This window comes from Telopea speciosissima, chromosome 3 (genome assembly GCF_018873765.1).
Source record: "Telopea speciosissima isolate NSW1024214 ecotype Mountain lineage chromosome 3, Tspe_v1, whole genome shotgun sequence".
NCBI classification, from domain to species: domain Eukaryota; kingdom Viridiplantae; phylum Streptophyta; class Magnoliopsida; order Proteales; family Proteaceae; genus Telopea; species Telopea speciosissima.
This window is the reverse complement of record NC_057918.1, coordinates 29,174,605-29,202,093: the sequence shown is the minus strand read 5'-3', so window position 1 is coordinate 29,202,093 and position 27,489 is coordinate 29,174,605. Positions and strand designations below refer to the sequence as shown.

The 27,489-nt window shown below is 39.8% G+C and overlaps 1 protein-coding gene and 1 pseudogene across 1 annotated transcript in view; both read left to right on the top strand.

Moving 5' to 3' along the window:
- Positions 1-2,422: 2,422 nt before the first annotated feature.
- LOC122655046 lies at positions 2,423-4,765 on the top strand (annotated as a pseudogene).
- A 5,724-nt stretch (positions 4,766-10,489) lies between these two features.
- LOC122656978 (midasin) overlaps positions 10,490-27,489 on the top strand; it is a 184,398-nt gene continuing 167,398 nt past the window's right edge. Inside the window, exons 1-3 of the mRNA XM_043851700.1 lie at positions 10,490-10,705; positions 10,798-11,141; positions 16,867-16,951. Of these exons, the coding sequence (XP_043707635.1) occupies positions 10,601-10,705; positions 10,798-11,141; positions 16,867-16,951 (534 nt within the window). The 5' untranslated portion in view covers positions 10,490-10,600. The remainder of the gene's footprint in view (positions 10,706-10,797; positions 11,142-16,866; positions 16,952-27,489) is intronic.

The window sequence follows — 27,489 nt, the reverse complement described above, 5'->3', positions numbered from 1 at the left end:
TTTAACTGCCTCTTGTTTTATGCTCAAAAGTTCTTTAACTTAAAGATATAAAAAGGGTTTTCAAAATAATTTGAAAGTAACATCTCATTATGCCCTTTTTTTTTTTTTTTGTTGAATAACATCTCATTATGTCATTGTCATGCACAAATTTCAAATACACATGTGAAATGACAATATTTACCCTCATTAGAAAGAAATGGAGCTAATGGTTGTGTCCAATGGAGAGGGTGTGATGGGGAGGGCGAGAGGTCATGTCCATACAAGGTGGGAGAGATACATGTTAGAATTTTAGTTCTAATAAAATTCCATATGGACATAATTAAATCCCTAAACCAGACTAATTAGGGTTTTGGTCTAATAAAGTGGGGTCATTAAGTTATATTAGAAGTCTAATGTGGACTGGCTTAGTGTGGGCCAGATAGATTCCTATTGGGACTGTGATGAGTCAGACCCTATAGGGATTACTACATAAGGAGAGCTAGGTCCCCCCTCTACCCGTCACAACTAATTATTCTCAATCACTATTGAGGAGTGCATTCTGAAAAGAGAGGGAGATATTCGGTGTTCATCGTCCCTGCGCATTCGGTATTCTCATCAGGCCAGTTACTTTGGGAATAGAGGGGAAGCACCTAGATCTTTGTTCTTTATTTTCCGCTGTAATCATCATCACTATGGATGCGAAACAAGGTTGGTGGTTCTATCCCTGTTTTCTATTATTTATTTAATTGTTTTCTTGAACACCCTATGGAGATCCTGACTTTTGGGATTTTGTCTCTATTCGGATCGATTTATTCTAACAATACAGACTCATGTTGGACATAGCGCGAACACACCTAGCCTTTACCCATAATTAAATTGTGCTTTAAAATTTGATATGTAGCCATTCCAGACTATCTCCTTCCCATTCAACCCTGGGACGTATCACACTAGAGTGACTAGATGGTTGGCTTCTATGTGAACATAGATCACAAAACTTTTACCTTCATTTTTGTTAAATATAAAAAAGGGTTGGGTTTTCTGGTCTATCCCCATATAGGAATCTTTTGGAGGGTAAGTTTTGGACCATAGGATCTAAGCACTGCTGTTCTTATGTGTTGATTTGGAATAATTAATATATAATATTATACATACATATTGTAAGATATAATTCTAATAAAAATACATTAATGTATTCATGCAAAGGAACGTAAGGTGTACTGTATGGTGACTCGATGATTAGAAATTGTATATCTCGACACTCCCTTTCCTCTTGAAGCCCCATGATATTCTTTTCTTCCATCGCTCTACCAAGTTTCATCTTCGGATTCCTTGTTCCTCTCGTTTCTCTCTCCATTATGGTTGTTGTGAGCTAAGTTAAGATTGATTTGTCTCTCAAAACTTCAGAAGGTCTTGACTTAAGCAGAAACTTGTAAGGTCTCTCTCCCTCCCTTACCTACTCTGCTGACCGAAAAAACATTTGCCATTTTTTTATGGTAATTTACACAAACAATCCCTGAGGTTTAATGAAAGTATAATTTTATCCCCAACTTTGGATAATTTTGCATATCCCTGAGGTTTACAAACGTTAGGATCTTTATTGCCCCCAGTTTTGGGGGCGTCCATTGCGCATCGTGCATTGCAGCACGAGCCATGTGTGCACGGTGGGGCCCATTGTGCATACATGGCTTATGCTGCTTCGATGCGCACTGGACCACCCCCAGTGCTGGGGGTGATAATTTTCCCTCATTCCATCAGTTCAGGACCAACAGCGTTAACAATATTATGAGAACTAACAAAATCGCCCTGGGTAATCCCTTTCAACCTTTTAGGAGTTTAGGGTTAAGGCACCGTTGCCGTCTTGAAATCATACGAGCTTCTCCTTCCCTTCACAAAAGAACTCAAGATCGTTCAATGATGCGTTGATGCTGCAAGCTCCAAGGTTAGTATTAGTTAGTTATAATAACTTTTCAATCTCTCTCCTACGCAAAGACTCTGTTTTCGGTTTCGCTGTAACAGAGCAATGAAAAACTGTGACTTGCAGGCTGTAACGAGGCGAACTTTCCGAGTCGTTCTCCAACGAATTGGTGGGCGGAAGAGCTAACAATCCTCGAGATTAACTCGTTCCACATAATACTTTCTACTATGAAATCTCGTGGCGTGAAAATCCTAACTTTCGCTACCACCTTGATGACATACACCGAAAGATCCCTTCCGGATCTCGTCCGGAACCATACCGAAAACGTCACATCGTCTGATCCCGACGACAAAGAACTCATGAATCGGCAACGTGACCTTCTGGAATCCATCGTCACCTTCTTTCCGCAAGAGAAAACTATTTTTTCGGTGAACTTTCTCTGCTGCCTACTGCGATCGGCGATCTTCTTGAGCACTTCGATCAGTTGCAAGAACGAATTGGAGAAACGAATCTCAGCGATTATGGAGCATGTCAGTATGGGGCGATCTCTTGGTTTTGACGTTCAGTTACGATGGAGAGAGATTATTTGATCTGCACAATGTTCGCAGGATCATATCCAGTTTTGCTGAGAAGGAGAAGAGCGTGACGGTGTTCAACACAGGTGATCTGAGATCTGTTCTCCGGCCATGCAAAGGGTTGCTAAGACGGTGGATGCGTATCTTGGTGAGATTGCAACTTATGGAGAACTCAGTATTTCTAAGTTTAATGAAATTGCGAATTTTGTAGTTCTTGGCAACTGATCTTTCCCTTTTTCAAAGCCAAATCGATTTGGGGATGATGAGTTGTAGGTTTTTTTTAATTTATACATACCACTCATGAGGTTTGACAAAAGGATATTTTCACCCCTTAATTTTGGGAAATTCAATGTACCCTAAGGTTTGCCCTAAGGGAAATTCTATGTACCCCTAAGGTTTGCAAACGGTAACAAATAAGCCCATGAGAATATATCATCCTCGCTTCAACATCTCTATATCAAGAATAGAATTCTCAGCATTGACGGTGGTGGAACAAAAGGCCTTGTTGCCGGAGCAGCCTTAATCCATCTAGAAGACCAGATCCAAGCCAAAATCGGAGATCTTAAATCTCGAATCATCGATTTCTTCGACATTCTCGCTGGAACGGGAATCGGCGCCATTTTCACTGCAATTTTGATGGCAGACGCCAGTAATGGTCGCCCGTTGTTCACTGCCAGAGACGCCGTTAAATTTTTGCAGGAAAAAAGTCGGAGATGTTTAAGGTCAAGCATGGAGGGATTTTTCGACGAAGTCGCAAGTTTTCGAGTAAGAGCATCGATAAAGTCTTGAAAGAGGCTTTGAGCAGAGAGGACGGTAAGGTTTTGACTTTGAAGGATACTTGCAAGCCTCTCCTCGTTCGTCTTCTCCCGTGCCGACGCTTCGGAGACTCCGAGCTTCGATTTCGAACTTTGGAAGGTATGTCGTGCCACGTCAGCCAGTCCAAGCTTATTCAAACCATTTCATCTGATCTCGATTGACGGCAAAACGTCGTGTCTGGCTATTGATGGAGGTCTCGTCATGAACAACCCCACGGGAGCTGCCGTTACTCACGCCTTGCATAACAAATGGATTTCCCCTCCGTAAATGACGTCCAAGACTTGCTCGTTTTATCATTAGGTAACGGACCTTTGAGTGGTCCATCACAGTCACCGTCACGGCGGCAACTGCAGCGTAACGAGAAATGTTCGACGCCGTTGATCGTTGGCATTGTGGCTAATCTTGTTCCAATTGCTTCCAACGCGTTGGTCGTTTGGGGAAGATGAGTTGCATCTTTTGTTTTGGTTTTTTATTTTTTTCTACCCTTCTTACAAGGATAATTCCGTCCGTTCAAGTCTAATTTTTAATAGTGTTAGTCATGAATTGACGGAATAGGCTTATTTGTTACCGTTTGCAAATCTAAGGAGGTACGCAGAATTTTCCAAAATTGGGGGATGAAAATATCTTTTCGTCAAACCTCAGAGGTGGTTTGTGTAAATTACCCTCTTTTTTTTTTTAAGAGGCAATTTTATAATTTTATCTCTTGATTTTTTAACACTGTCAGTCATAAACTGATGTAATGGATGTATTTGTTAATGTTTGTAAACCTCAGGGATACATAGAATTATCCAGAATTGGAGGATATAATTATATTTTCGTTAAACTCAAGGGTGGTATGTGTAAATTACCCTTTTTTTATATTTGATACGCTACTTCTCTCGTTTCCAACAGATTCTGCGTTTTCCTCATCCCATCATCACCGATATCTTCCTAAATCCAGGAGCAACTACTCTTCTTCGAGTAATTTTTGTTTCTCGTCTGAAGTTTTTGATGGCAGTCGCTTTCTTCTTCCTTCTTGGTTCCTGCAAGTACCCATTTGCAATCATTGAAGAGGGATTTATTTCTACAGTTATCTCTGAATAGGGTCTCGACTTTGCTAAAGATATACTGATAGAGAAGGCGATTTCCACTCTAACGCCACTTTACTTGCTTGAAGTCGAGAAGACTCTGAAAATCACATTGGCTCGAATCGTGAAGAAATTTAAAGGAAATGGTCACAATAAGCAGAAACAGAGCATCAATGAAGCATCGGATAAACTTACCTCAAAGAGACACAATTACGAGATGAAAAACAATCGAAGGGGTATATGTAGGTTAATAATTGAGCACACCACGAGAGACATGACGACCGTTAGAAAATTGACTCGTTGACAAAGAAAAATGAATAAAATCATTCTTTTTATTCTTCTTTTGCTTTTCAGTTTCGGGTTTTGGGAGGATTTTGAGAGATTGGTATAATGATCACAGATATTCTGCGTAGGATGCTAAGGAAACAATCGATGCCGAAAACAATTGACGGTACAGTTCAATTTACTGGTCGACCATGTCCATGTCAATTAACAAGAGAAGAGCAGGAATTCTCTAAGTGGGGAAGAGAGATGTTATCAAAGACAAAGTAAACTGTGGGAGAGAAAATGGGGTTTGGCAGTCGGAGGTCGGGGAAGAAGTGTAGCTAAGGAAAAAGGAGTTTAACGTATTATAGTACAACACTGGGGTTTAGGTATTAGAGAGGATACGTAAAGAGGGGTGGTTGAAACGGGATTCTTATCGCCCCCATTACTGGGGGCGGTCAAGTTCCTTTCGTGCGGCTGGGCGCCACCCATGTGTGCACGGTGGGCAATAAATTTTCGGTTGAAACGAACATACCATCTATGTAGAAGGGATACTTAAACCGATGATTCATATTTAAATATTGAAAAAAAAAAGAACTTTGTTCGAGAGTGTGACCTAAGTCAGCATTCCTACGAGTCTATCTCTCCTCCTCAAATGAAAAGACAATTCTGCCCCTTATTTTAAGGCGGAGAGAGATAGACACATCAGAAACCTTTTGCCTATAAACAATTATTGATTATTTTATGTTATAAGGGGAAAAAGTTTTTTGTCCGGGAGTGCGGCCTATGCCAGTACTCCCATGAGTCTATCTCTCTCCTCCCCATGTGAAAAGACATCTCTGACTCCTTGTTTTGAGGAGGAGAGATAGACACATGGGAGTGCTGGCGTAGGCCACACTCCCGAACAGAGAACTACTTCCCTATTTTTATTTATATACACATTTGACCTAAAAAATACTTGTATATTATGAAAGTAATCAAATATTTGATCTCAAATCAATTTGATTTGAATTTCGATATTAAGATAAAGCATCCATTGGATAGGAAAATGGTTACATCCTGTGCCATTAATAGATCCTAACTACTTGTGAAGTTTCGATGCATAAAATTTACTTGTATGTATAGTTCCTAGTCTATAAACCCCATAAGGCTTTCTAGAAGTGGAAAGCCATTGCAACCCAAAAGCTATCAGATTGAAGGATTATTGTAACATATATATATTTAATCTTTCTTATATAGATAGATCGTCTATTTCAGTTGTACAAGTATGCAACAATGAGATGACTTACATGGATAGATTATAACTTTATATCATGCTTGCTCTAATATACAACTGGTTAACCAACCAATAAAAATGAGTGAATGAAGAATCCAAAAATAATTATTGAAAATGTCTCAGAGAAGGTAAAATCCTATGTAGATCGGGCATCTTGCGGTTCCTTGCAGTTCGGGCTTGAGAGCTCGACACGTGAAAGATGCTTCATCCAATGGTGCAAGCTCGATTGACCCAGTTTTTTCTTTCTTCTCGAGCTCGGCACCATTTAATGTCGCATCTTCCACGTGTCGAGCTCCCAAGGTAGTTTTTTGAGCTTTGACGAAAGGAGTTCCAAATAAAGAAGATAAATCTACATTTCTTGAGAGTTTTGGGGTAGCTTTTGGGCCTTGAACCCAAAAAGTCTCAAAGAAAGAGGTAGCGTGGGTTCTTGAAATCCCATGGTAGTCCTCTTGGACCTTAACCAAAGGAGTTTCAAACAAGATAAATAATGTCTCATTTTTTGGATTTTTGATAGATAAGGTAAGGATACATACTTGTGACTTAGGTGCTTAATCTGACCTGGTCATGAACAATGTGCCATGTGCGATGCTTTGTTGAATTGTGATTCACCATAATCTGATCAAGCTTCCTTTGAGTAATAGGAGTGGCCTAAGATGTGTGCGTGCATTGACGATGCGGGTTTGTTCACTCTTATGTGTCGTTTAGCGTGCACCTTGTGCCATTTTGGTGGTGATGCTTGGGCTTCTGCAACTTTTTTTTTTCCTAGTTTAAGAAGACCTAGGTTCCTTTTGAACTCATTTTTTGCTCTATCTTGTTTCTCTAAGGTTTTTTTTTTCCTAAGAACCTCCTTTGAAATCCTTTGTTTTGAGCTTTCAACTTAGGGTTTTTTTGGATTCCCATTTGTTCTTGCATCTTCCAAACCCTAGACGTGATTTCGTGAGTTAGGGTCATTGAAACCCTCTTTAACTCGAATATTTGGAGGGGAAAGTTTGGTTAGATCTCTATTGTCTTTCCCATCCTTTTCTGTTGAGTTTTATTCTCTGTCTTTGCTTCCATTTGAGTTTTCATTGCTCATTTGGTGTTCCTTGTTGTGAACCCCTCTTTTTGTTTTCTCCAATTATGATACTCTATGGCACCAAAAGATAAGGGCAAACACCCTATGATTGTTGAAGAAAAGCCTCCCAAGAAGCCGTGTACATGTGGGAGTGGGATCACTATCCCAAAGAGGGTTTCTGAGCCTCACTAGGTTCATGAGAACCCTAGGGTTGAGGTTTCTTCTTCCTAGTCTTATTGTTATTCAATGCTTTATACTGGGAGACTCGTTGGAGTGATGACAAGTATGAGCCTGACACACGTGTTTCGTGGTATCATGGGAAGCACTTGAAGAATTCTGCCGCCCACATTTGCAACCGTCAATATTTAAAATTTGACGAAGCTTATCCTTGGTAGGGAGCCCTATAAGGACCTTCCATAAGAAGAGACCGAAATTGGGATGGATTAGCAGCTTCCAAATCACCCTATATTGTTGATGAGAAGTGGTAGAAGGCTAAAGACTCACAAACGCAGTTGCTGCCTGCATAAAAAGCAAACTTGATCTAGTGAGAGGAGTGAAAATTTGATCAGGTAAATGGGCTTGGAATAGAGGTGTTTGGAGAATAATCTTGTCAATCAGAGGAGGAAAATGTGAACCAATGCATGTTTCGAGGATTGATTGATCATTTGTTCATTAACAGTTTTAAAAGAAAAGTGTGCAGTAACGGATAGAGGCACGTTGAAATAAGGAAGGAATGGTATCCACTTATCCGTCCAATTATTTATACATTTTCCATCTTCTACACGCCAACATAAGATTTCACGAAGCTCCAGAAGAATAGATCTGATACTATTCCATGTCTAAGATCCTCTAGTAAGAGGACTATTGCAAGAGAGCAAATCTTGAGAAGAAAAATACTTAACCCATAAAATCTGGGCCAATAACTGATTGGGACCGGTGATGAGACGCCACCCTAATTTAAAGAGAAGGGCTTTGTTATGATGGTGGGAAGAATGAAACTCCAAACCACCTGCCCACTTCGGTTGGCAAATCTTAGACCAAAAGAAAACAATACATTAAGCATAAAAGATGCCTCTCCAAAAAGATGAATTAGAAGTTGGTTGTCCTCTCCAAAAGGATGATCGAATTGGCGGAATCCCAATGAGCACAAAAAGTTTTGGGAAAAAGAAAACAAGACATTAGATAAGTTGGGATTGAATTGAGGACTGGTTTATGAGAACTGAACGGCCAACTTGCGATAAGAGTTGGCTTTTCTAGTCAAATAAGCGATTATAGACACAAACCAAAAAATGATTGAGAAATTGTGTTTTTGTGGTGGGAACAAAAGAGTACCCCAAATATTTTGTAGTGGAATCCATTTACGAGACCCCTATAATAGTCATAATGGACATTCTCATCAAGGAAGATGCATTGGAACTAAAAAAAAATACCACTATTGGACAAATTAATTTGTTGTCCAGAAAGGTCCTCAAACAGATGAATAATGACTCTAATGGTGTGAACACTTCGATCGTGGCTCAACAAAAGAGAAGAGTATCATCGGCAAAAAGAAGATTAGGCAATTATGGTGCCGATCGGGTGATCTTAATGCTAGATACAAATCACGATACATACCATAAGGTGAGAAAGATATTTCATCGCAGTAATGAAAAGATAGAGGCTCAAAGGACATCCTTGTCAGATTCCTTTATAAGGACCATTGAATTCAAAGCAATTGTAAATCACTTTAATAAAGAAATAACAAGCACAATGAGTATTGATCATATAACACCAATATGAATCAAAACCTAGGAATTCAAAGATTGCTCTTAAGAAACCCCATTCTATTCTATCATAGGCCTTTGACATGTCTAATTTCAAAGCAAGGTACCCAGTTTTGGCTCGTTGTTTCTTCTTTAGAAATTGAAATACCTCCCGGGCAATAATCACATACATTGTAAAAAATTTCTCTACCTTATATATGGTACCTATGTTAGGATCAAATTTGTGAATTCCCCCACCTAGTCTAATTTTTTTTTTGGTGAACCCTACCCAGTCCAAATGACCTCTAAAAATGAAAATAATTTGTCTAGTCATCCAATTCTTTGTCGAATTAGTGAATCAATTTGTCTAGTCATCCAAGTTGAGAGTGAAATATTTTGACTACAAAAATATAACACATCAAAAGAGGTGCAAATTAATTATTTTCTACAAGATTTAAAAATATATTGTGACTCTAACGCTGTGTTTGGTATGCATTCTTGGAATAGATTATGAAAGTCTAAATGAAGTGAAAAAATAGAAAAGAAAATAGGTTTCAGAATGTATCTAAAATTGCGTACAAAACATAGAGGAGCCAACCCAGCCAAAAAAGGGGGGGAGGTTTGGTCATTTCATTGGGGGGGGGGGGGGACGAGGCGCATGTGAAATGATCCAAACACCCTTGTTTTGGCTGGGCTGGATCCTCCACCTCCCGTCACGGCCAGAGGAGAGCCAAATTCACAACACACAATTTACGTGGTATAACTGAACAGCTTTCGGCCGGGCTTGGGCTTGGGCTGGGCCTATGACTGAGATGTTAGGTTTTCGACATAAAGCACGAGTCTAACGTTAACTCTTCAAGTTCAAACGAAGCTTAAACTCATTTCACAACCTTCTTCCTCTCCAGAACGGCAGAAGCTCAGCAGCTCTGAGCCTCCGCTCTTCGAGTCTTCGTCTCTTTGAGTTCGAGAATCAGAGGCATCGGTGCACCGCTGTGCTCTCCGGAGTTCGGACTCTGCCTATCCACCTCTTCTCTTGCTACGCCAGAGCCCCAAAGAAGTCCACAAGTCGCAGACCCGCCGCAGCTAGATTCCTCCATTCCTTCCACAAGTGCAAACTACGTTTTGCTTACGGTTGAGATTAATTTAGGTCTGTCTCTTCCGCTCTACTCCAAGAATTTAGTAATCATTCTCAGGTAGTCTCTACACTATTACCTGAAAACTTACTCTTAAGCTTTCAAATACTTTTTAAATTTGAAGGATTTATTTCAGAATTTTTGTTTTCAATCCAGTTCTGAAGATTTTTTAATTCCAGAATAAATTGATAATGTTGAAACTAATTTGCTCAGTCTAACTTTGTTGATCTGAATGGGACTTATAAGTTTCAAGTTTTCATCAAAATGTGTTTAGTTTCATTTTCATCACCACATAATGTGTAAATGCGTACCTCAGGCATTCAGCCCATCACTCACAACGCCTTGCAGAAACGGAATACCATTCGGTCATTAGTTCGGAAAATGTGAATTCGGTTCTGGTTTGTATATTGGTCATCCCGAATCGAACCGGAACCGAGTCGAATAACCGGTACCAAACCGGTTGAAACCTTACTTTGCCCTTCCATGTGTTTTTTTCCCACTAAAACTGTTGAAACCGACTTCAGTGTTTGCACGGAACTCCACTTGGCCACCATCTTGCCGCCAAAAGCCATGAACCCTAAACCCTTGCGCCCACCCGCCCTGTGTATATAAAGAAGGTGGTAGGACTCGGCAACACTGTCGGTCAAGTTCTTAGTTTCTACTGTTTCGTCTGTAGTTCAGTTCCAAACTCTTCCAAAGTTTGAAACAGGGCAATTACACGAATTCCTCCTTAAAAAGATCTAAACGGTTCTTCTTCTCTATCAGGACAAAAGTCCTTAATGGCGATCGACGGGAGTTTTAGTCTGCAATACGAATTGGACAGATTCCTTACTCGTTGTCCTAAGCTTCGATGCATTCCCGGATTGCAGTCACTCTCGCAGAAGGTACAGTTTTTTATTAGTATTCATTTTACACTTTTTTTTTGGGGGAGTTAGTTGCTTTTATTTAATTGAGTTCGTTTTATGGACAAACTCAGGGAGACAGCTTGACAGAAGAAGAAGTTGTGAACTCGCTAGCCGAGCTGTTTCTGCATCCAAATTATACAATCCCTATGATGGGCTGTTTCCGTCCTGTCGCTCGAAAGATTGTGGACAGAGCAGTGGCTTTACTTCGACTAGTTCAGAGCTTGAAATTGGATTCTGAAGATACAGTCCCAGGCATTGGGGAGAATGGACATACCTGTGAAACAGGAAATTGTGATGTTGTGGATGACGTTATTGTTATTGATTTATATGTTAGGAGCGGAAGGTGTTTGAAGCTTCATGAACTCGCCTCTTTGGCATTCTGTCGAGCCCTTGAATTGGCACCTTTTCTGTTGGGGTGAGTTGTCAGTTATGCAATTTTATGGCATGAAAATTAAACATCAATATTGAATTTCAAGCACTAGACCCTTTTTCTGTTTAGGGAATTGCTTAAATGTCAAGCACTAGTTACACCAAAATTAAACATCTTCTGAAAGCAAAAATGGTATATAAGCTAGATGAATGCCTATCAAAATATTAATAGTTATTGATGTAGGATAGTTCATATTAAAAGGAAAAAATTAGGGCAGTTAGGGTTTTGATTGTAGAGGATAATTTTTGGGTCAGCAGCCTATATATGTAGATATTGAAGAGAAATGAATAGTGGAAGAGGACAAGGAAGGATACAGAAAGGAAGACGAGTGGGACTTCAAATTCTGAATTGTAAGGAGAGAAAATGCTACAATATCAACTACTCAGCCTTATCCCAACTAAATGGGGTCTGCTACATGTATCCTTGCCCTCCAATCATCTATTCGAGGTCATACTTGCTACAGGGCCTAAACTATGCATTTCTTTCCTCACCACTTCTCCTAGGGTCATTTTAGGTCTGCCATTGGCTCTTTTAGTTCCTTCAACCTGAATGAAATCACTCCTCCGAACTAGAGCATCCAAAGGCCTCCATTGTACATGGCCATGCCACCTCAAACGACTTTCTCATAGCTTATCATGTATCGAGGTTACTCCCAAACCAGCTCTAATATGATCATTCTTTACTTTATCCTTCTTAGTGTTGCCACACATCTATCTCAACATCTCATTTCCGCTATGCTGAGTTTATCAACCTGATAATTCTTAATTGCCCAACATTCTGCACCATACATCATAGCTGTTCGTATGACTGTCCTATATATATATTTTAAAGTTTTAGAGGAACACGTCGATCACAACACTTCAGTCTAATGTAGGCTTGGTTTTGAATGCTCAAACCATCAACTGAAATAGAATCTTTTCATCAAAGGATAGTTCAGATTAGAGAAAATCTCGATAATGAGAAATTAGATGGTTGAATGGGCTTAAAACTTAGGTCGAGTGAGGATATATTAAAGAGAAGAGATGCTAAAATCACAGTTAAGTCAGATGACTAAATCTGAAGTTATGGAGGAATCCTAGTTGGGTAGGAGTGAGGGTGTTATGGTAATTAAGGCTGGAACTAGGGTTAAACGATACGATTAGGTTATTAATTTCGGAATTGATATATCCTGAAATCAGCTACTTATTCTGAGGATGAAATCAGAATCGGTTATGGTTGAATGTCTGAAACTTTGCTTTGATGGGGAGTGGGGGGGGGTTACTGGTTAGGGATAGAATGGGAAATATGAGAAAATATTTAAATAAGGCCACATGAATTAGGTCTTTGAATCACTTCCCAAATTAGGGTTATTTGAGCTGGTGATGAAAATCCAAGTTCAATCGGATGGCTGGTTTGGTAGATCTAAAAAATCACCTTGCATATGATCTTCTAGAAGGGGAGATCCAAGTTGCAGGTTTGGAAGGTTTGTACTTACTTGTTAATGGCACCAAGGTGGAATAGAACCTGCAAACTTGAAGAACGGTAGTAGAGGTTGCAATAAAGTAACCAAACGATCCACCCGGGCTTCTCACCACAAGGTGCCAATTGGATCAAATGTTGATTCTTTTAGCCTTGATCAAACACAAGACAAAAAACTTTAATGGAAAAGAAGAGCAGCAAAAAGCTTTTCATGCAGGCTGCACTGGTGTACCATGTTCATCCATTCTCTGATACCACTTAATGTAGTCCTAGATTGGTAGGAGACCAACTAGGAGCCACTCAACCAAGATTTGTCATGAACAAATGAATTGGCCAGGCCAAAAATAGGTTTTTGGTTAGGGTTATATCAATTCAAGGTAGGGGAGTCTATCGGTGAAGGTCCTGAGATGTTTTAATGGAGGGACACATGCTGATTTGAAACACTAAAACATGAAAATAAACTAAGTATAGGGCTAAGCCCGTATGCAACTTATGTATCCCTACTTTAGGTCCATAAAAGTGACCTATTATATTGAGAACCCATGGGATCAAAGGTCCAACATGTTTATAACCCAACCTTAGACTTATTTCTAAGGAAAGAAGCCCAGTTTGGTGATAAATCTGCATCAGTATTATTAACTAGGACTCAAACTTGCACTGGAATCCTAATTAGAGTTACAACTCAATAAAGGACTAAAAAAAAAATACCAAATAAAAATCTAATTAAACCCTAACTTCAGCCCACGATTTATGCTGGTGTAGGGAAAAATCCCTACACCTACATGATGGCTACTCTACTGCTGGTGTAGGGAAGAATCCCTACACATGTGGCTGGTTTTAGACAGCCAATATACATCAATAATGTAGATGAGCCGAAACAAATTCCTGGCTTAATCTTTCCATTCTTTTTCTTGCTCCCTTTACATGTTTGGACATCTGTTTTGGAGGGGTGCCAGATCTGGCTACTCAACACATACCCACACACAAACTTATGTAGCATTGTTTATTCTTATGCCCTAAAGGGGGAACAAGAAGCATAGTTTCAAAATAATTTTTGGAGAAATGAAACAACTTCTCTTAGGAACAGATTCATAAAGTAAAAAAGAGATCAGATACATTAAAAACAAAGTGTAAGCATTGAACTGTGCATATTTTAAGTAATCCTGAGGGTTAGAGTTGCACCTCCCACCCACCCCACCCCACCCAAAGAAAAAAAAAAAAAAAAAAGGAACCAGAGAATAACAAGAATTTACGGCATCCTCATGAATGCATGATTCCAATGAAAAGCACAAGATTGGCAAATGACATAGCAGATAATAGGCAAGAAGTGATTAAGCCAGGAATTTGTTTCGGCTCATTTCCATTTTGAGTTCTTAGTACTCCCTAGTCTTTCTTTCCTGTCTGTCACAGTGTTTGTGGTTGTTTTCTGCTACGGATGGTTCTTGGGTGGTTCTCCAGTTTAGTTATATCATTTCACGCTAATTAATGAATAAAGATATCCACACCTAATAGAATAATCAAATCGAATCAGTACTCAGGATTGCAGAAATCCAGAATCTGGGAATAAAGGGCAGAGTTGGAATTTTGAAATTATCTCCAGATCAGATGGTTAGAATTAAGTCAAACTCTTTTTGAGATCACCATTAAGGTTCATGAACATGTGGTTAAAATCTTAAGACGATCTAACGACCGAATTGCTTAATCTCATAAAAACATGTGGCATATGATCTTCTAGAAACAAAGGTTCGAGTTGTAGGAAATAGAATAATACTTACTTGTTAGTGGATAAAGAAGATGATGGAATAATAAGAACAACAGAAAAGAACACCCGAGCTTACCGCTAGGTGGTTCAATTGGATCAAACACAAGGGGTTTCTTGATCAAACATACAAGATTTTTCAATGGAGAAGAAGAGTAGCAACAACAGCTTTATCATTAATCAAAATCGTGTACAGTGCTAGCCTCCCTTACAAACTTATATAGAAGACTTAAAGGTAATCTCCTACACTAAAAAGGAAAGGCCTAACCTAATCCTTAACTAATAAGGTTAACCTAAATCAAGTAGGAAAGTGAAATAATAAAGGAAACAGACTCAAAACATGACTGGACTTATAGAATGCTAATACAACGCAACAAAAACTGATGCAACACCAAGTGTCCACACCCGTAGGAAGAAGAAGAAGTAGTCTTGACACTAGGACTTAGTTGGGAGCCATAGTTTAGGTTTGTATTTTAGTATTTTCCATTCCATACTTAGTTTATTTTTCTGTTTTTAAATTGAACCGGTTCAAATTGGTTACATCCAATTGGTTCAATGGGTTCAATTTAAGTGGATGCGTTAAGTGCCTTTGTAATTTAAGTTAATAGGGATAATTAGGTCTTTTCAGTGTTTTAAGTTATTAGCTTTAGATTATAGTCATTCCCTTCCACGATTTATGAAGGAAGAGATTAGATTCTAGTAGGATTTGGCATTAGCATATTATTATAAATATTCACATCGTGGGAGGCTCCCCCACAAGTTTATGAATTAAAATCGTGTCTTGCTTGGCTGCCATTGTTGCTGCTCCTTTGCTCCTTGTGAGTGAGTGAGTGCATCCTTGTCGTTCTATCAAGGTAGAAAGGGCTTGGTGGAATCCAATCGACTCCTTACGCCATGACAGCTGGGAGGATCCTCTACAGCTGGAAGGTCGTTCTATCCTTCTATCACAGAGCTACTGCCTCCATTGAAGATCTCCTTCAACTAGTAAGTTATTTAATTAATTTCGTTCATTCCCTTCTTCTTCTCATCCTCCAACCCTAGCCTCCATTATCCCATCGATTCCCTTAAACCCTAACTCATCTAGAACCTGTCCAGCTTCAGTCCTCCATTAGAATTCCATTAAAATTGGATCTTAGCCTCTCCTTAATACCCCCTACACTCGATCCAGACTGCTGCCCCCATTCCTAGCTCAAAACCCTAAAATCCCCCCACTTCCATTAAAGCTCCACAAGCCCTAAAATTCCCACAGCCTAATCTAACCATCAGAATCAGCCCAAAATCTGGTCGAACTTACCTCCCACTGTCCCCTAAACTCGACATCAACCCCAGCCCTAAACTCTGCTTAGAAACCCTAAATTCAACCTAATTTCTAAAACCCAAAACCCGAAACCCTAACCCTAATTTCTGAGTTTTTAATTTCTTATCTAAACCTAATCAAACCTAGTTCATTACACTCCCTAAAACCTGCCTAGTTTAATCATGTAAACTCTATTCCCATTACCCCATCCTAACCTAGAATTTTGACCTAAAACTACACTTCTGTCCTACTGAAACTGCAGAACCAGCAGTCCCTTGATTCCTTTGTTATTAGATCCTTGATAATTGGCCTCTAGTAGGATCCTCTCCTATCTAGAGCTACATTAAAAACACTTAATAACTATTACTTGCAACTTGAATTGAACCAATGGAACTAACCTGAAAACACTTAAAAATAAATTGAAGTATAAGAAACTAAGTCCTAATAAAGGAAATCCCGTATCCAATCTTACTACTCATGTTTTAGGCCCATAAAAGTGGCCTATTACATTAAAAACACAACGGACAAAAGGCTCAACACGTATAGAACCCTACCCTAGACTTATTCCTGATAAAACAAGCCCATTTTGGTGATGAATCTGCTTCAAAAAGCAGTGGGTTATTGTGTGAAGGGGGTTAGTTTGTCAACATGTCGAAACATGGGTTTTAGTACTGGTACTTGGCTAAAATGTGTCGGACTCAAAAGGGATGGGTTATTGTGTGAAGGGGGTTAACTTGTCGACATAGGGGTTAAACTTCTTCTTCAAAGCCATGTCCAAGTGTGTTGTGTGACTTTTAGGTGCAGATTGCACACATACTTGTTGTATCATGTTGACATGGGTACTCCAGTCCAGGGGTATGTGAAGTGTCCATTTGACACAGGGAAAAATTGTCTGTTGGTTTTGTTATCAAATCAATCTGTGCCCCCACTTTCTTGGAAAAAAAATGTACTGAAAGCATTTGTTGGTTTAATACTTTATTTCTTTTTATTAATCTTCATTGCTTGCCTTCTAGTGAAAAAGGTGTAGTTGATTTAATTAATAATTTTTCCCTTCAATTTTTGTACAAGAATCTCCTAATTTACAATGTTGATTAGAGTGGGGTTATACATTAATTTGCTGATTGCTGTAAATTTTGTGCGATATTTTTTTCCATTCTTCAGAAAGTGATGTAAGACACACTGATCATTTCTTGTAGGTCTGTGTTAAATTATTTCAAATTTGCTCCACCTCCTTTCCAACGTCTTTTAGCAACTGATTCAACCTCACAGCTCATAGAGAAGGTATTATCCTATTGATTATTAAGCTTTATTTTTTGTTTTATAATATTCATTTGGATGAAAGTTGGCATACTGAATTTTAAATACTTACCATGCGTATATAAATATTTTTATGTAAATATATCTTCGCTTGTCTTTGTGCATGTAGTTTGGAAACTCTTTAATTCACTATGTAAATATTTCTTTGGACAATAATATGAAGGACATCATGGGCTAACCCACAAATTATAAGCGGATATTGTTCATCCTTTGGAATGAAATTTAGAATGTTAAGCTTGATATGCATCCTCTGTATATGGGAATTCTGTTCCCTCTTAATTTTCTCAATTGATGACATACATCTTTTTTATTCTTTTTTTAAATTGTTAAAACCAGATCCCAATGTTAGTAACGTCATCTCCATATAAAGCCATCAGAATTGGTGTTTGGTTTGGAATTGTTTTAATTTTATTTTGAGGACAGTGTAAGTTTTCAGACATATATGTTGTTCATAAACCTATTCTATATAATTATCAATTATGGTGATTGTTGAAGCAGTACTGCCACCCACAATTTAAATCACCAAGTAAGATTCAAATAAAGGGTTTGTAGATTGGGTTTGGTTGGTTAAATGCTTAATTCCTATGGAGAATTAGGGTATTATGTGTTGGGGCTATAAGTCTATAACTACTGGTAGCGATTGGATGTTCTGACAGGTTAATATTAATGTATCACACCAGGAAACAGCGTCAATGAGACAGATTGGGTTGTTACTAAGTCTATGGTTATAATGATGAAGATGAGAGGACCTCTGTGATGAATTCTCAAATTTTTGGTAAATGGAAAAAGGACTATAGTAGGGGACATCAACACAGTGAAGCTGATGTCTTAAAGAATGGTGTCTTTGCTCTTAGAAGAACTAATCATACTTGTTAAGACAACAAGGAGACCAAGGCTGTTGCCAGGTGCCTGACCGACACCTAAGCTTCCTATGTGTGCATGCTAGGTATTATTTATGCCACAATGATGTGATCCCGTGTTCTAGAACCTTGTTTTAGGTCACTAAGAGGCCATAGGTTGAACTAGGGAAAGAGAGAGATAAGAGCAGAGGAAGAACAATGCCACACACCCATAGCCATGAGGTGAATTTCTTCAAATTCCATTCAATATCCAACAACCTTAATCGTTGGGTACATAAAGTATAATATATATAGGGTACAAATCTCAATCCTATCCTGAAACTGAAGTTGAGTTGAACTCAAACTGTACTTCCTACAATCCGAAGGTTGCGAACCCAAGATACCTAATGTAGCTCTAGATAGGGGAGAAGATCCCACTAGAGGCCAAACAATAGGATTAAGAAAGGGCTGCTGGTTTGATTGGGCAGTTTGGGGCTGTTTAGGGCAAATTTAGGGTTTAGGCTAGGGTTAGGGATGTATGGTAATGATCAGCAGGTCTAGGGGATTATTTTGATATAAAAATATTGGGATTTGGATGAGTTTAATATTCCTGCAGAATTAGGGTTAGGGTTTCGGGCTTTAGAAATTAGGAAAACTACCAAAACTAGGGTTTCAAGTGGGCTGTGAGGGCTGGGTTTGGGTCGAGTTTACTAAACAGGGAGGGGAAGGTTCGATCCAAATATGGGCTGGTTCTAATGGTGAAATCAGGCTGTGGGGATTTTAGACTATTTTAGGGTTTTAGGGTGTTAATGGTGGTAGGGGAAACTAGGGTTTATGGGGAAAATCAAATAAAAATAAAAGGGAGAATTGATTGGGAGGGAGAATGAATGGAAAACAGAATTTAATCATTCAAACTTACAGCAGGAATCCACCGGCAACAGCTTGAAATTTGAAGAAACCTCCCGATCTTCTCAATGCAAGGAGTTGCAGGAGTCCACCCACCCTATCCACCTTGAGATCCACAAGGATATACACTCACAAAGGAGCAGGAGCAGCAGCAGACAATCTTTTTTTTATTCAAAATTCAATGTGGGGGAGCCTCCACGATTTATTGATGATTTACTTCACGGGCGAGGTCTCTGGTTCAAGTCCAGGATGGGCCAGCTGCGCAGGGAAAAGAATAGAAGAAGCATCTGACTACTTCATGCATGGTCCACCTGGCTCGGGGGGATATAGCTCAGTTGGTAGAGCGCCGCTATATTTATAATATGGCTAATGCCAATTCTTACTACAAATTAAAGTCTTCTCCTTCACAAAATCGTGGAAGGGAGAGGTTTAAATCAAACTTAACTAATTAAAATAGTAAATTGACTAAGATACCTCTACTAACTTAAGTTAAGAACTAATTAACTAATTAACTTAAATTGGACCACTTGAACCAATTGGATATAACCAATTCTAAACTGGTTCAGTCTAAAAACGGAAAAATAAAGCTAAGTATGGAGAATACTAGCTAATAAACCTACTCTACGGCTCCCTAATCAAGCCCTAGGTTCAGGACTTCTTCTTCTTCTTCTTCGTACTTGGAGCTGCATCAATACCCTTACAGTAATCTCAACGCTAAGGTTGTACATATCTTGGGTGTTACATTATCACATCTCTGCAATCAGATAAGAGATGAAGGAGAAGGAAGAGAGAAAGGAGAGGAGAGGAGAGGAGAGGAGAGGAGAAGAGAAGAGAAGAGAAGAGAAGAGGAGGGAGAAAACAAGTTTCCCGAGAAGAGGGGAGACCTGCTGCTAGTTTGGAATAATTAGCAGCAGATTCTCTCCCTTATATTTGTATTATCCAAAGACAAAATAAAAATAAGTACAAGGACTAAACTACCCTTGTACCCATGACTTGCACTAAACCAGAACATATAAACTGCATAATAATAAAGAAAGACAAAAATAACCCTAAACCTCAACACTCCCCCTTAGGCTGGAGCATATATATCACCCATGTTCAGCTTGTTACAACGAGAGCGAAAATTAGTAGCAAACAAAGACTTCGTAAACACATCAGCAAGCTGGCCCGATGATGGAACAAATGGAGTCTCGATCAGCTTCTTCAAGACAACATCTCAAACAAAGTGACAGTCAACTTCAATATAATTGGTCCTTTCATGATAGATAGGGTTTTAGCAACGTAAACTGCCGCTTGGTTGTCACAATACATTTTCATAGGTGTTGACATAGGAAAGCCCATCTCAAGAAGTAAAGACCGAATCCACATTAGTTCAGCAGTAGTATGAGCCATGGCTCTGTACTTTGCCTCAGCTCTAGACCTGACAAGTGTAGTCTGTTTCTTGCTATGCCATGTAACCAGGTTACCTTCAACAAAGGTACAATACCCTGTAGTAGAACGATGGTCACAAGCTGATCTTGCCCAATTTGCATCAGAGAACTCCACTAACTCCATATGCTTATTGGGACGATAAATAAGACCTTTACCAGGAGCAACCTCCGTATCGAAGGATACGAACATCAACATCCCGATGTGCTTTATGCGGAGACTGCATAAACTGACTAAGAAATCCAACGACAAAGGATATGTCTGGCCTTGTGATTGTCAAATAAATCAACTTCCCAATTAGGCTTTTGTAAGTGCACATCTTTGAGAAGATCACCATCATTAACCCCAAATTTCTGGTGAGGGTCAATAGGAATATCCATTGGCTTTGATGCAAGCATGCCAGTTTCAGACAAAAGATCCATCACATACTTCCTTTGAGACACGTTGATTCCCTTTTTACTTCTAATAACATCAATTCCAAGGAAATAATGGAGTTGACCTAAATTCTTGGTCTGAAATTGCTGTTGCAAGTATCCTTTTACCTCAGCAATGCCAACCTCATCATTAACAGAGAATATTATCATCTACATAGACCACCAAGACTACTAACTTCTCTCCTTGTCGACGAACAAACACTGAATGATCTGAAAAATATTGAGAGAAACCACTCTTGGTCAAAATCGCACTAAACATCTCGAACCAAGCCCGAGGAGAATGTTTCAGCCCATAAATTGCCTTATGCAACCTGCACACACGTCTACCGTTCTCCCCTAAGCATCATACCTTGGAGGTTGCTCCATAAACACCTCCTTGAGTAAGTCACCATAGAGGAAAGCATTTTTAATGTCTAACTGAAGCACTGGCCAATCAAAGTTAACAGCCAATGAAATAACAAGAGTACAAGATGCACAAAATTCAATCTGGCAACTGGTGAAAATGTCTGAAAATAGTCAACACCGTAAGTCTGGGTGTATCCTTAGGCAACCAGACGGGCTTTCAGCTACTCAATAGAGCCATCAAAGTGGTACTTAAATGTATGCGCTCATGGCCCATCTGCACTTTACCATGTCCTTATCAGGGGGTAAAGCAACCAAACTCCAAGTATTGCGAGTCAAGAGAGCATCCATGGCAGCTTTCCACCCGGGGATAGCAAGAGCCTCAATATGATTCATGGGAATAGTAGTAGTAGACAAGTAGAGAGCAAAACCATGATGGAGTGGGAGAGAGAGGTGCGTCAGAATCAGTCCACGTGAGATTAGATGGGCTGAATAGAAGAATAGGAAATACTCTCAAAGAAGTTCACATCAACACTAACAAATTGCCTCCGGGTAATCGGATAATAACACTGGTATCCTTTACGAGTATGAGAATAACCCAAAAAAACAAACTTAGTCGACCGAGGAACCAACTTATCACCTGGGGAATGTAAATTGTGTACAAAGCATACACAACCAAAAACCCGTGGAGGTAAGTGGAATGACTGTAAATCTGGGAATAAAATAGAAACCGGGGACTTATTGACAAGCACAGAGGATGGCACACGATTAATTAAAAAACATGCAGTAAGGACGCTATCACACTAAAATTGTTTAGGAACATGCATATGTATCATAAGGGCTCAAGCTACCTCAAGTAAATGTCTATTTTCAGTTTGAACATATTCTAATGCATTATCAGAACGGAAAACTTTACTAGAAGAACTAAATTGAATCTTTACTTCATTATAAAATTTTTGAAAGATAGATAAAAACTCAGAACGATCCTTCAAGAGGTACAACCATGTAAGACGAGATTGATCGTCAACAAAAGTGACAAAATACCAAAAACCATGCCTATTACTTGCACGATAAGGACCACAAATATCCAAATGAACTAAAGAAAATAAGACGAACTACGAGCTATGGGTCGAGAGGGAAAAAAAAGCACGATGGTGCTTTCCCAACTTGCAGCCCTCACACTCTAACCTATCTAAGGACTTGAATTGAGGAAACTAAAGTTTTAACCTAGACAAGGACAAATGACCTAACCGACACGTCTTCCTCGTGTGAAGAATCCTCAAAGACACAATTAGAAGAAAAAAAAGTTACAGAACATTTAAGAGATTTAGTTAACTTACTAACAGAAAGAAGACTTAGGGGAAACTGGGGAACATGTAACACATAGGAGAGAGTAATGTTAGGGTTAAGAGGAACTGTACCATGACTAGTAACAGGTGTAGAATTGCCATTGGCAAGAATAACAAGTGTAGAATGTGCATTAGAAGAAAAGGAATTAAACAAAGATGACTTGCCAGTTATATGGGCGGAAGCCCGTAAATCAATAATCCCGGGTGTATAAGCAGTAGTAAAGAACGCAGGTGTACCTGCATGGGCTAAAGTAGCAGCGAATTGGAAACCCCAGTAGATGTAGAAGTGGAAGTCTCAAGACTTTGTAATCGGCGCATCAATTGTTGGACCTCATCATGGCAATTGGAAGATGAATCACCTGAAGATGAACCAAGTTTAGTAGCACTGGAAGTCACTGTATCAGAACCATCATCAGACACTGCATGATTGGCTAGATGTTGAGCCTGTTCTGGCTTCCCATGCTTGGCCCAACACGTCTCAACTGTATAATTGGGCTTGCCACAATAAGAACACTGCCTAGAAGAACGATCAGCTTGCTTCCACCAAAACCACGACCACCTCCTGAACCTCGGCCACGGCCATGGCCCGGACCAGCAGCGAATGCAGAATTATCTTTAGGTGAAGAATCTAATTTGGCTGGGGATGCTATACATTGAAGTCCGGAATAGGTTTCGTTGAGAGTAGGAGGCACTGACTCGCCAGTCAATAAATGTCCCTTTATAGCCTTCAGATTAGAATTCAGACCAGCAAGAAACTTGGACATAAAAAAACATATTACGCTGAGCTTTATGCTTCTCAATATCTGTAGTAAGTGGCTGAAACACATTCGGCTCTTCAACCGTACCGTTGAAGGCACTGTAGTATTCCTGTAGAGACTTGTCGGATTGCTGAAATTGAAACATCTTCTCATACAAGTTATAGATACGAGTCATACTTTTCTCTTGAGAGTATGTCTCCTTCAAAAGTTCAAATCGTCCCACATCCTCTTGGCAGTAGTATGAAACATGACATTGGCAGCAATGTCTGGTTCCATACTATTCCATAACCAAATCAGAATAATAGCATTGTCCTTGACCCACTCATTATAATCTTTAAAGTTGGGTGCAGGAGGGGCAGAAGTAATATAATGGAGCTTATCCTTGGCCATTATATAGACACGAACTGCCTGAGCCCATAACAAGTAATTGGAGCTCCCCTTGAGCTTAATAGATGTTATCTGGACATTAACAATGTCCGTAGTCTTGGTCTCAGCCATGACACACAACCAGAGGGGTAATCGAAAAAAAAATAAAATGATATCCAGGGTCACCAATAAACCCAATAAAAATCGATTATAGGCAGAAGGCCAATCAAGAGCAGTTTGTGATCACTAAACAGGGCTGGAATACATAACCATCAATATGGAAAACTTCACCAATACAAACAAAGACCAATGTACCAACCAGAGAGAAAATTGATTTGTTAGGGATTTGGTGAAGCAGCTAAAATTGAAACCAGATGCACTGTAGAGTCTTCAAGACTGCAGTAGAACCAATCTCCAGCAGCATCCAAGAGAAAACAACCCATAATGTTCAGAGAAAAACCACCAAAAACCAGCAGTCCATGAAGATTGATTTTATCAAGGTTTTCCAAGAAAAATCGATATTGATGTAAAATAAGGGTGTAACCAGTGCACAAGGCTCCTGCCACTGCGGGGTCTGGGGAGGGTCATTATGTACGCAGCCTTACCCTTGCTTTCGCAGAGAGACTATTTCCAGACTCGAACCCGTGACCACATGGTCACAATGGAGCAACCTTTACCGTTTCACCAAGGCCCGCCCTGAAATCAATGGAACCTTCAATTCAGCAGCATCAGGCAAGCATATAATCTGGTACAAGAGACTCCATTAATGAGAGGAGTGTTCACTTCATAGTAGATGCAACAATAGGTGGCTGCACACCACAAGGTGATAACCGAAGGAGAAACTCAGAAGAGAATGATGTGAAGAGGATCTCAGATCTGACTACAAAGCTCTGATGCCATCTTACATTATCACAACTCTGCAATCAGATAAGAGAGGAGGAGAAGGAAGAGAGAAAGGAGAAGAGAAGGGAAGGGAGAAAACAAGTTTCCTGAGAAGAGGGAAGACTTGCGGCTAGTTTGGAATAATTAGCCCCAGATTCTCTCCCTAATATTTATAATAGCCAAAGACAAAATAAAAATAAGTACAAGGACTAAACTGCCCTTGTACCCGCGACTTACTAAACCAGAACATATAAACTGCAGAATAATAAAGAAAGACAATAATAACCGTAAACCTCAACGTTGGGAAGACAGTTGAACCGCAACTCCCTGAGTGGGGAGGAGAGTGACTCACAGCTGGAGGAGGAGAGAACTGCTGTCGTCGAAGCATGTCCGTAAATGCGTGAGGCAACTTTATAATCTGTTTTCCTTGTTTTATCTTGATGGTGGTGCAAATTCATCCCAAAATAGGGCTTGTTTGCTTAGGAATAAGTCTAAGATTTTCTATGTAATAGACCACTTTTATGGGCCTAAAATATGGGTAATTTGGTTGCCTATAAGATTCGTTACTTAGTTTTATTTTTACATAATTAGTGGTCATGTGATCACTTAACTGATCATGTGACTTGGTTAAGTGGTCATATGACTATTTAAGTTGGGCTGGATTAGGACTATAAGTCCAGCCATGTTTTGAGTCTATTTCCGTTGTTATTTCACTTTCCTAGTCAGTTTAGGCTACCTAATAGGTCAAGGATTGGGTTAGGTCTTCCGTTTTTAGTGTAGGAGTGTAATTTTTAGTCTTTTATATAAAGTTGTAAGAGGGGGGGGGGGTATTGAACACGAATTTTGATATTAATGAAGAGCTTTTGCTGCTCTTCTTCTCCATTAAAGATTTTTGTCTTGTGTTTGATCAAGGCTGCTGGGATCAGCGCTTGATCTGATTGACACCTTGCTGTGGGAAGACAGGGTGGTTCGTGAGTGGGATTGGTGTTTGATCCAATCAACACCTTGCAGCATGAAGCCCGGGTGGTTCTTTTGAAGCTGTCCTTCAAGTTCTAATTAAAGATTCAATTTTTATTCATGTTTCTCAATCAAACAAGCTGCTGCCAAGGAAATTCTGCAACAACAGTGAGTTTGATTCATCCCAACCCTAACCTTTATTCTTCTAATCCACTAAACCCCCAAACCTTAACATTCCCCCTTTTTGTTTTCACATTTCCCAATACCTAAATTCTGCCCAGACCAAACCAGCCAGCAAAATCCCTCCTTTATTGAATTGAACTCTCGTCTCACCATAAGGAAAACTCAATTCAAGTTGCTCCCTCGTCTGACCATCATAAACCCTAAAAATCCATCTTTTCCTCTTTTCAAAAAACCGAAACCCTAACCCTAACCTTGCTTCCCATTCAAGTTTTCATATCTAACTCCATCAAAACATCCCAGGACCTCAGTGATAGACTCTCCTACCTCAACTTGACATAACCCACACACATTAAAACCCAATTCTAATTTCACCAAAAACAGCTATTTTAGCCGAGCGGAATTAGTGTTCATAGCATATCCTGGTTTACTGACCTCTAGTTGGTCTCCTAGCAATCTAGAACAACATTAGATGGTGTTCCATGCGTTTTCGTAGAGAACATCGGTCTTTTGTTGCTAAGGTTCCCCTAAGAGAACGTCACAATGCGCTAGGGGGCTGACTAGGCAACACGCCCGGTAGTTAAGCAGCCCAAGTTGTAAGGTAACTTGCACGACTGCATTGGCCTCTTCTCTAGCATTAGGCCCAAAATCTTGGACATATATTTTCTTGAAAAGATGTTTTTGCGGGAGGTTTAGTGCTTGAACTAGGCCTGTAGGGACGAGGTTGGCTTTCGCTCCTGTGTCGACAATTGTGTGGTCTACCGTCGATCCTCATCATATAGTAGTAGCTTTCTCTCATAAGAGAGGAGCCTTTTTTTCTAGTCCATTAGCGAAGAAAGCAAGACTAGCTGAGTTAGCTTCAACCTTGTCATCAACTCATCATGACCATCATCGAGGTCATCATCTGTATCAGTAGGATAATCCTTATAAACCTCCGTGTAGTCCTTGGCTTCCATATTTGCCAACAATGTTTCAATCATGGTTAGAGGACGGGTCTTGGGATACGTTGCCAAAGTGACCTTTCTCACTACAATTGTGACACACAATATTCTTTGCCACTCGCTATCCTTATAGATCTTTGGATTTCTTTTCATCAATCTTTTAGGGGTCAATCTTCCTTTCCTCGGCCTTGGTGTAGGCCTGTAGGCAGAAGTAGGCTTGATCATTTCCTTCAGATGATTGTACTTTTCTTTTGTAGTCTTGGCTTACATAGTTGCCACATCGACTGATGTAAAAAGGGCATTCCCAGTGCGTGAAGTTCCTGCCACTGCGGGGTCTGGGAAGGGTCAGTCTTGCCACATTGTCTGATTTAAAATCCTCATTAGCAACCTTTAACCGGATCTCTATGTTCGGTCCGTTGATGTACCTCAAACCCGTTGCTGATCTTTCTTGTTGAAGTCTGCACCTGGAAGATAATTTGTGAAACTCCATGGTGTATGTATCCATATTCTTATTACCTTGGTGGAAATTAATCATCTTGTGGAAGAGCATCTTCTGCAAATTAGGAGGAATAAATATATATTCAATATTTGTTTCATAACCTCCCAATTTGTGATGAGGCTTGACTGTTGCACATCATTCCACCACAGACATGAATGACCAGTGAATTTAGTGAGGATGTGTTCGCATTTCTTTTCATCTGAAAAGGACTTGAAGAGCTTTAGCAAAGCCAAGCTGGGAAGGGTGTTCATTAGAAGTATAGGCTTTAGGGAAGCACTGAGTTGGGCTGTGGCTGAAGACTTTGCACACGGTGAAATGTGGAGGGCTCCAATTGTATATGTCCTCTGCTCGAAACTGTATCCTTCACCATCGGAGATTGTGATGGAAGTTGGGGGGCTTTCATCGGTGAAGGTGTTCACACAAATCAAATCCTGGCGAAGGACGGTTGTTTTTTCTTTTTGTTCTACCATCTGAAAATAATGTGGTGCCTAGAACCGAAACAACAGAACTCGGTCCGTCTGAGCACTAGTATTGCAAGGGGAGCCTTGGAAGGGATATCCATAACAAAATGGAGGTGAGGTCAACTTTGCGAAGCTGCAGGCGACGATCACATTGTCTGAG